The sequence below is a fragment of the Apis dorsata genome, unplaced genomic scaffold, assembly GCF_000469605.1.
Source record: "Apis dorsata unplaced genomic scaffold, Apis dorsata 1.3 scaffold_1088, whole genome shotgun sequence".
Classification (NCBI taxonomy): domain Eukaryota; kingdom Metazoa; phylum Arthropoda; class Insecta; order Hymenoptera; family Apidae; genus Apis; species Apis dorsata.
Window position 1 is genome coordinate 57,197 of NW_006264186.1, and position 9,879 is coordinate 67,075.

A 9,879-nucleotide genomic window follows, 5' to 3' on the forward strand; every position below is an offset into this window, starting at 1 on the left:
TGATATATTATTATTGAAAATTATTATTGAAAATTAAACGATAAACATAGAATTATAGGAAAATGAATAGAAAAACTATATAATTTGCCTCACTTTAAAAAAAAAAAAGAAGAAACAATGAATATTTTTCAATATTTTATTTTAGAAATCACGTATTCATATTAAGTATTTATTTCTCTTTATAAATATTTTTTGCTTATGAAAATATAATAAATATTGTAATGCTTAAAAAAACATAATAAATAATAAAAAATAAAAGAAAATATATTATAAATAAAATTATGTTAGAATATAGTTAAAATGCAATCATCTCGTTCCTTTTTATAAATAAAATATTAAAATTTTAAATAAATAAAAAAATATTTTTAAATAAAATTAACATATAAAATAGATTTAGAAAAAAAATACTATTCAACAAAATTATCATTATTTTTTATTAATAATTTCTTTGTTTTTCTGTGACAATTGCATATATTTTAACATGATATATATTATATCCAATTTTCTCTAAATATAGCAGTATTGAATTTTTATTAAAAATAAGAAAATAAATATTATATTATAATATATAACAATAGATAAGCTATTATTACCTTGAAATGGAACATTATAAAGCAATGAGATGATTAAAATAAGATATAAACTTCGTGTATAAAAAATCTTGTTTTAAATATAAAATAAAATATTGACAAACGATTATAAGCAATAGATAAATAGAAGCATGTTGTCAACTGAAATATATTTAGCTATTTTCTTATACTAAAATAGTTAAAAATTATAGAATAAAAACATAAAATGAGGAAAACAAGTTTTAATAAATATAGATTAAAAAATAAATATTTTTAAAAACATAAACATTTTTTTGTGTCGATTAAGTGCAAGTAATTGATTTGTTTTAAAAAATTTGAAAATTAATGTACAATGTAAAAAATAATAGATTGTTGTTCATTTCATTTTTAATTATAAAATTTATATAGATAAATTATACAAATAATTAAATAAATTGATAAAGATTGATACAAATAAATTATTTTCTAATGTTTATTAGAATTTGTTTCTTTTTATTTAGCGAATATCTATTTTAAATGTCATAAATTACAATTAATTGTACATATATCAATGTGTCAAAAAGAAATATAAAAAATCTCTATAAAATGACACTATAAAATGATAATTAAATAATAAAATATAAATTAATAATAATATAAAATTAAATATAGAATTCAGATAGAATTAAACGTAGAATTTCTACAAATGATATGTCTATATGTATATTATATAAATAAAATATATATTACTTAATTTATAGGTTTCTGAAGAAGAATTGACAAAAATGGTTGCTAGCAATATGATGGATATCTACAAATTACGTGGTGGTATAAAATTTTTACCAAGTTTACCACATACTCCTTCGGGAAAAATTTCAAGAAAAAAATTGAGAGCGATGGCAAAAGAGTTAACTATCAATTAAATTATGAAAGTATTAATTACTTTTATTGTAACATAAAATAATATAAATGAATATATATTTGTTATATACATTATATTATTGTATATATATAATATAGTTTGTTAAACTATCAATATATTTCTGCACTTTTATTGTGACTATTACGATTATATGATTATTATGACTATATTAATTTATATAAATATTAATATAAATATATTATATTAATATATTTATACATATATTAATATAATATTATATAATATTAATATAAATATTTTTATTAGTTATAATATAAGATAATATAATATAACTTCTGTATTATATTATTATAATATCTATTTTAATATATCTAAGTATAACATAAATTTTACTTACAATTTATTTATAATGGTATAATATTTTAAATAATGTTATAATCTCTTATTTTAAAATGAAAAAAATAAAAAAATATAAATATAATCATAATAAAATATAATCATAAAAATTTTTATATATTTTATAATAATTTTAAATAATTTTATAATATATTTTAAATGCAATTAATATCAAAATTAACAATAATTCTGTTTTATATAAAGCATTGAATATAATATATAATATATTATATATAATATATACATATGAATATAATATAGATTATAAAGAATTATGCATGAATATTTTTTTATTAATAAAATATCACTTTAGAAAAGAAATTAACGCTTTTTTGTATTATTATATTATTTTTTTATATATAATTTCATAATGTACGAAATAGAGCAAAATTTTAAAATGTAAAATATTCATATTATTCTGTAAAAAAAATAATTCTAAATAAAATTGTATATGAAACACAAAAAAAAATGATAAAAACTTGAAACTCAATTTCATTTAAAAAAATTTTCTGTCTGTTCAGACATTGAACACATAATACAGTAATATTGCGAAGACAATGCTGTTTTTGAGAGAAGAATTTGGACAATTCTTTGCTTTATATATTTAAAAATTCGGCATAATAAAATTTGCATGACAGGAGTATCAATGTGATCTGAGACCTGTAACGACATTTTTTAGCCAATTAGCATTATTCTACTTGAGAAGAATTATTATCAATACAACACTTATGGATCAATTTCACTTGGGAAAAATAGCGGACTTTGTGAATGGCATAGCTCCTTAGTCTCATTCTAGGAATTTTCCTTAGAGGGTATTGTTCAATCAGAAGGCTGATCCATAATGTTATTGGTGGCTTATGTATCTCACTAAAGACTCGCGATCTCGCGAGATGAAGGAATTTTAGAGAGGATTAATATTTTGGAAGAATTTTTTGAAATTCAGAACTTTTAGAATCTTTTAATCGTCAGAATTTTTAGAATCCTTTAACCGCCATAACTTTTAAAACTCTTTAATCTTCAGAACTTTTAGAACCTTTAATCTTCAAAAATTTTTTTAGAACTCTTCCGAAATTATAACCTTGAACTTTAATAATAATATAAATTTCTTCATATGGACTTTGCTTTTGATTATCTTCGAACTTATATAAGACAATCAAACTTATTAACAGCGAATTTTATAATAAATTAGTTTTATTACTATATATCATAACTTCAGGAATGGGTTGATAACACAATCGAAAAATAAATTGTTTTATATATGACTCATACTTTATACACACACAAATTTTTCATAGAGGAATTTAACAAAATGTATAATAAAATGTATAAAAATTTTTTTATTTACTATTTTTATTTTTGCGTAGATAAATAAAAGTATGAAATAAATTTAAAATAAATCTATTAAATAATATATATATTAATATATATTTTTTTATTATTTATATAATAATATATATTTTTAAAATTTCTAAGTTAGTCAAGATTATTTCTTTATGGTTTCTATAAATAGCCGTCAATGTTAATTTTTTCACGTTTTTTCAAAAAATATAACTAAACTAAAAATAATTTTAGTTTAGTTATATATTTTGTTATCAGCAAGCGATCAGCTAGAAAATTTACCATGTTGATACATGAGATACTGAAGTTATCATTGGTTATTAGATACTTAACTAAGATTGTTATTCCAAAGATATTAGTATATTGTATCTAATATTATATGTAGACAAAATTCAATATATTCTATTAAAAATATTTTTTTATTAATATTTCGTAAACTAATAAAAATTTGAAATTAAAATTTTAGATTTAAAATTCAAATATTTTATTTCATTTTTTCTAAATTATATTAATCGAAAGTGTATATTTTTTGGAAAAATATCTAAAATTATTTATTAAATTATAATTATTTATTAAATTATAACTATAAGATGAAATGAGACAGACTGTGACAGAAACGATGTAATGTTTTATTTTTTTTTCTTCTAATGCAATTTTTATTGAATTGTAATACAAATTTAAATTGTTTATAACGTAATAAATAAGTCATAACCGAAAATTTTGTATATCAATATACATTTCTATTTATTTTAGTCTCTAAATTAATTCTAAAATTAATTCAAATTAATTCTTCAAAGGCATCATATAACATAAATATATTAATATTATATAAAAATTTACTAATTGTCTTAGCATATAATTTACCGTGAAAACAGAAATAAAGAGAAGCATACCATTCTTAAACATTTTAATAATAAAAAGAAATTTAATGAAATTTTAAAATACGAAGTCTAGAGAAAATCCATCCACAGTATTGCAATTATGCTATTATGCTATATCATTTATAAATATATACTATATCATTTATAGATATACACATAATCTTTCTATTTTTTGATAATATTATGCGTATAATCATAAAACATAAATTTGGAAATTTAAAAAAAATTCGTGAATATTAATAGAATGCATATTTTTGATAATATTATATTATATTCATTATTTCTTTTAATTTGATTATATCAATATATACTGACCTTCTACATATATTATTCCTAATTCATTCAATAAAATAATAAAATATTACTTGTAATATTATATATTTTACTATCCGTAAAATTATAATGATAAACAAAAGTAAATAGTTGTAAACAATCAATCATCAATTAGTTTCAAATCATAAATTAATTTATGAAAAGTGTGATAATAGTTAATAATTTCAATTATTTTATAAAGTTTAAATTAAAATAATACACACATTTATAAAGTAAAATTATAATAATACACAAATTGAATTAATAAATACAAAGTAGATCCCCGTTTTGCAAAAAAATCATTTCATCTTTATTTTATTAATAAAATTGATAACTTGCCAATAAATTATATGTAAAATATCTTACATTATATTATTTTTTTCATTTTTATTTAATTTTTTATAAAAAATTGATATTTGTTCGCGCCAAATATTAGAAATTTGTTAACTGTATGTATATATGTGTCGAATGTTTTTTCAACTAAAATATATTTGTGTATAGAAGCTGATGCTTATGACCATTGACTATCATTTCAACAAAACGTGATCTAGAATATTTCTTTCATTTTTTCATTTTAATTGTTGATATTATACAATTAAAAAAAAATTTTATTGGTTCATAACAATGACATGAATATGGTATTGTAAAAATACCGATATTGCTAAAACACGACATCGTAAACTGTATAAAAATAACGATATAAATATTTTAGAAAAAAGTTAACAAAATTTATTATATTAATTTATTATATTAATTTATTGTAAATTTTAATGAAACAAATAATTGTTTTAATATATTTTCTAATTATGTGATCGTATTTATTTGTAACCTCGAACTTTCGCTTCCTTAAATATAGCAATCAGGGAATCCAGGGTTTCTTGACTAGTAGGAATAATTTGATCAGCTGGAAGCAAGAAACCATAGCGACCAGTATCTCTTAGTTCATAAGTGTAAGTAATTGGTTTGTGAAAAGTTCCTTTCACCCAGTCCATTGAACTTCCGCTTGCAATATCTGAAAAAAAGAATTAAATCAAGATAAGCTATTAAACGACCATTTTAATGATTCATTTTGTATTGATTTGAGAGATAAATTTTAAATTAACCTCATTAAAAGAAAATTATTTTTCATTTCAAATTAAATTGATTCATTTAGTAATATAAAATTAAAATATATGATAAAATTATTTTATAATAAAATAAAACAAAATAAAAAATAAATTTTTTATTGTATTTAAATAATCAAAACGTATACTTACAAATAGTTTCAGCAATATTTCCGGTTTGATATTGAGTTCCATAACGTTTCGCAAGAGCTTGAATAGCTTTTTTACCGATTGCAAGCTAAAAATGTACGAAGTTAATTATTTCTTTGTGTTTGTACAAAGTACAATGAATTAACATAAATATATTGATAAAGAAATGAAAAATTCATCATTGTTATCGACTATACTAATTATTATTTATCATATAATATATTTAATACTATTATTTAATATAAAATATAAATATAAAATTTATGATTTAAAAAATATTAAAATGTAATTTTTAAAAAGAAAAACCAATGTAAATATATTATTATTTTATACAAAATTTATTTGTGTATATATTATATATATTGACAACTATATATAGAAAATTTAATCTTTTTAACATAATTAAGTAACAAATTTTACAAATTATTTACTTACTTCATCATTGTAATTTTCTAAATGATCTTTAGTATGACCGTAAGGAAACATTAAAAGTTGAGAATAGCTATGGAAAGCAATGTAAGCAGAAAATTTATTCGAGATAGATGAGATGAATTCAGATAAACTTTTTGTTTCTACATCAGAAAATGCAGAACTTCCAGCATAAGTTTCTGAACATGGATTGGTGCTAGCACCACCAGCTAAAATATAAAAATATGATTTCTATAAAAATTATGAAAAATTATATAAAATATTAAATTAAAAACTTACACATCCATTTATATCCCCAATTCCTATTAGGATCAGTTCCATAGCATAAAAGATTATATGGTTTACGAGTTTTTCTCCATAAACGATTCTGAAATATAATTTATTAAAATAATAAATAAAATAATATAAAATGAATATAAATAAATTTTAAACAATATAAACATATATTAATTTTAATTAATAGTATATATAATATAATATATATTATATATACTATATATATATGTGAACTTTATAATATTTATAATAATAAAATTAATAAAGAAAAATAAATTTTATTTTTTATTAAATTGTTATAAAGCTTTCTTTTAAAATTTAAAAATTTAATAAAATCGATAATACATTTATTGAAATTTTGACATTTTCACTTCATTACTAAAATTTCTTAAATTTTTTAATTTTTCGAATATGAAATTTAGTATCAAATTATTTACCGTTGTGTGAGTATATACGTATCCATCAGGATTAAAGGTAGGAAAGATGTACCAATTGTGAGATTCAGCAAGTGCTCGGATATCAGCGTTATTGCTATGTAACAGTTCATTTGTTATATAAAGAAGAGTAGCAGGAGTGATCCATTCTCTAGCATGAATTCCACCCTCTAAGAAAATTCCAGGTTTATTTATGCCGAAATTAAGTTTCACGCCTTTAATCTGACGTCCTTCATATGTTTTTCCACCAACAACCACTTCGACTTTGCCAGGATTGGCTTTGGCCAAACTATCTAAATAAGAGTAGATCTCCTCGAGAGTATGATATTGAGCGAAATTAAATGCAACTAGCGGTTGAATCGGTGATATTTCACTATCAATCAAATCCTGAACATTGTTGACATAGATATCATAAGGAATATCCAATTTCATCATCATATCATAAAACTCTGGTATCTTATGAGGAGCAACCATTATATCTGCAATACCTTCTACAGTATTTAGTTCTTTCCAGAAAGAGAACTATAATTATACAAATTTATTAATTATGTTACTATAGTTTGCTTTTAAGATTATGAAAATTTGTTTTGTTATTTAAAGTAAATAATATTAGACATTTATTATTAAGATAAGAAATTAATAACAAAAAAAATATTTCTTTTTATTATAAAATAATGGAAAGAAGAAAAACATTTTCTTTGAATATTTAATATGAGTTTTCATTTTATATAGTAAAAAATATTGATATCATGTAAAATAAATATATTATATACATACCGCGTCAGAAACATCTTCCAAATTGCGCACAATTTCAAATTGCTCTTTTGTCTGAGGTGCGATACGGAATACTTTGTAATTATCATATTTTATCTTCTCGGCTATCGCTAAGCCAACCAAACCGATGAAAATTAACTTCCACATAATGCTTTCTAAGAAAAAATTTTTAATATTGCATAAAATATTTATTTTAAATATTTAAAATGTTTATAAAATTAAAACGAACGTGAAATAAAAAATTTTTTCACGAAAAAATTTTTAAATTTTGATCTAAATAAATATTAGATCAAATTATATTATTATTAAAGAAAAAGAATTTATAATAAATTTTAAAATTAAAAAAAATATTGAATAATAAAATAAAATAAAAAGATTTCATTATAGTTTAAATAAGATATTGAAATTATAAAATATAAATTTATTAATATATTTATTATTAATATAAATTTAATTATTATTAAATTTAAAATAAATAAAACAAATTTAAGTATCAAACTAAAATAAAATATATAAAATAATAAAAAAAATTGAATTGAGACTAAGATATCAATTATTACTTAATGAACAAAAAATAGAATAAATGATCTTACCCTATGCCTTCACGAAAGAAGTTTATATTGTCAGCATATCTATCTCTATATTTAAACGTTTCAACTGCACACGACACCAATAATCATTTCTATCAGATCATTATTCAAAAATCGTATTATCAATCAATTAATCTGAAATATCAGATTTATTTTGAGTGAGCATTTTTATCTTGACAATTTCATCACTTGAAATATCGTCAGAATTTCACAATCATTTATAGATAACTTTTAATTCCAGTATATTTTAACCAGATGTTTTGTTTTAATATCATCTTTTTTTATTGTTATTATATATATTATTATTATTCAAACAATAAATAGAATTTAAAAAATTTCAATATTTTTAAAACAAAATTATTGAGTGAATCATGAATATCAATTTCAAAACATAATGATTTCGAATATATATTATGGTATGGACAACTATAAAATTATCACCAAATTTATGCCATTTTTATAGAATTTCTTGTAATTCAGGATTCTGTAATTAAATCCACACAAATTTTCTATTTCTTTATTTCTTCTAATAATTTTTGTTCTATTTATTTTCTCCAGCTTTAACTTTATTTTTGTTTGTAAAATTTCATTTAGATTCGATTATTAATTGCTAATCAGATATAGTTAAATCTTTTCGCTCTTTTTTCCACAATCTTTTTCTTCTTAATTTCAATTTTTTTTACATGCTTATTTTTTTTTCTTTTTCATATTCTTTCTTTTTTATCTATATCTTTATTCTTCTAGGCATTTAAAAACTCAACACATTTTTTACTGCACAAGAAAAATCTATATCAATCTGTTAATATTATCACATTAAAATCCATTATTATAATTTTCATCATTATTATTCATATAGTTATCATTAATGTTATGATTAAAATAAATATATTTATTTTATTAAATATATCTTATTTATTTATATAATTTTAATGAAATATTTCTTCTTATCATCATAGTTTATATTAATTTAATTTCTATTTTTCTTCTTTACTAAAGTGTAATTATAAATTATAGTCATGGCAAAAAAAAGACATTATTTTATCATTTTGTACACTTTTTAAAAATTGTTAAGTATTGCAATTATATCTGAAATTAATATTATATTATTAAGTTTGTAAATGATTTTAAATAGGTGTATAAATTAATAAAATAAATTATAATATATACTGAATTGAAAATAAATATTGAATAAATCGTATATAATATTTATATTATGTTTTAAATTAAATCAATATATTACTATATAGTTGTAAATAATAAAATGTAAATAATACACTATAATTATATAAACGCTATAAAATATAAATAATTTTTTAAATATCAAAATTAATGATAATGATTAATGAAAATAATGTAAAAAAAGTATATGATGAAGATAATATATTACATACGTATTATTGTTATATATGTAAATGTATATATATGTTTAATCAATTTATGTTTTTATTTTCATTATAACAAAATTTTGTTTCTTCTAAAGAAATTAATATTGAAAAATATCATTATATAAATTAAATTTATAATATAATTATAATTAAAATAATAATATAATTATTATATAATATAATAAAATAATAATATAATTATAATATAAATTAAATTTATAATAAAAAAAGAATGTCATTTTTTTACACTTAAAAATTTTCAATTAATTTGATATGTTTTGTATATTAAATACTATTTTATGATTTTATACATATATTTTTTACGTAAAATTGCTCAGTTTTAATTAATTTATAAATAAAAAGCAATAATATTGAGCAAT

At 18.7% G+C, this 9,879-nt stretch overlaps 2 protein-coding genes across 2 annotated transcripts in view; one reads left to right on the top strand and one right to left on the bottom strand.

Annotated features, from left to right (window-relative positions):
* The window catches only part of LOC102678475 (luciferin 4-monooxygenase-like), a 20,254-nt gene extending 18,719 nt beyond the window's left edge, over positions 1 to 1,535 (top strand). Inside the window, exon 8 of the mRNA XM_006624650.2 lies at positions 1,310 to 1,535. Coding sequence (XP_006624713.1) covers positions 1,310 to 1,471 — 162 coding nt within the window. The 3' untranslated portion in view covers positions 1,472 to 1,535. The remainder of the gene's footprint in view (positions 1 to 1,309) is intronic.
* A 3,551-nt stretch (positions 1,536 to 5,086) lies between these two features.
* LOC102678695 (zinc carboxypeptidase-like) lies at positions 5,087 to 7,703 on the bottom strand. Its single transcript, XM_031514650.1, has 6 exons — positions 7,528 to 7,703; positions 6,754 to 7,272; positions 6,320 to 6,407; positions 6,047 to 6,249; positions 5,615 to 5,699; positions 5,087 to 5,370 (listed from the first exon to the last, which is right to left on the bottom strand). The coding sequence occupies exons 1-6, from the start codon at positions 7,669 to 7,671 to the stop codon at positions 5,177 to 5,179; spliced, it is 1,233 nt and encodes a 410-aa protein (XP_031370510.1). The 5' UTR covers positions 7,672 to 7,703; the 3' UTR covers positions 5,087 to 5,176.
* Between the last annotated feature and the right edge of the window lie 2,176 nt (positions 7,704 to 9,879).

Coding starts and splice junctions, on each gene's coding strand:
- LOC102678695 (XM_031514650.1), bottom strand. CDS start 7,671: ATGTGGAAGTTAATTTTCATCGGTTTGGTTGGCTTAGCGATAGCCGAG. Junction 7,273..7,527: donor TGGAAGATGTTTCTGACGCG/GTATGTATATAA, acceptor GTATAATTATAG/TTCTCTTTCTGGAAAGAACT. Junction 5,700..6,046: donor TAGAAAATTACAATGATGAA/GTAAGTAAATAA, acceptor GTACATTTTTAG/CTTGCAATCGGTAAAAAAGC.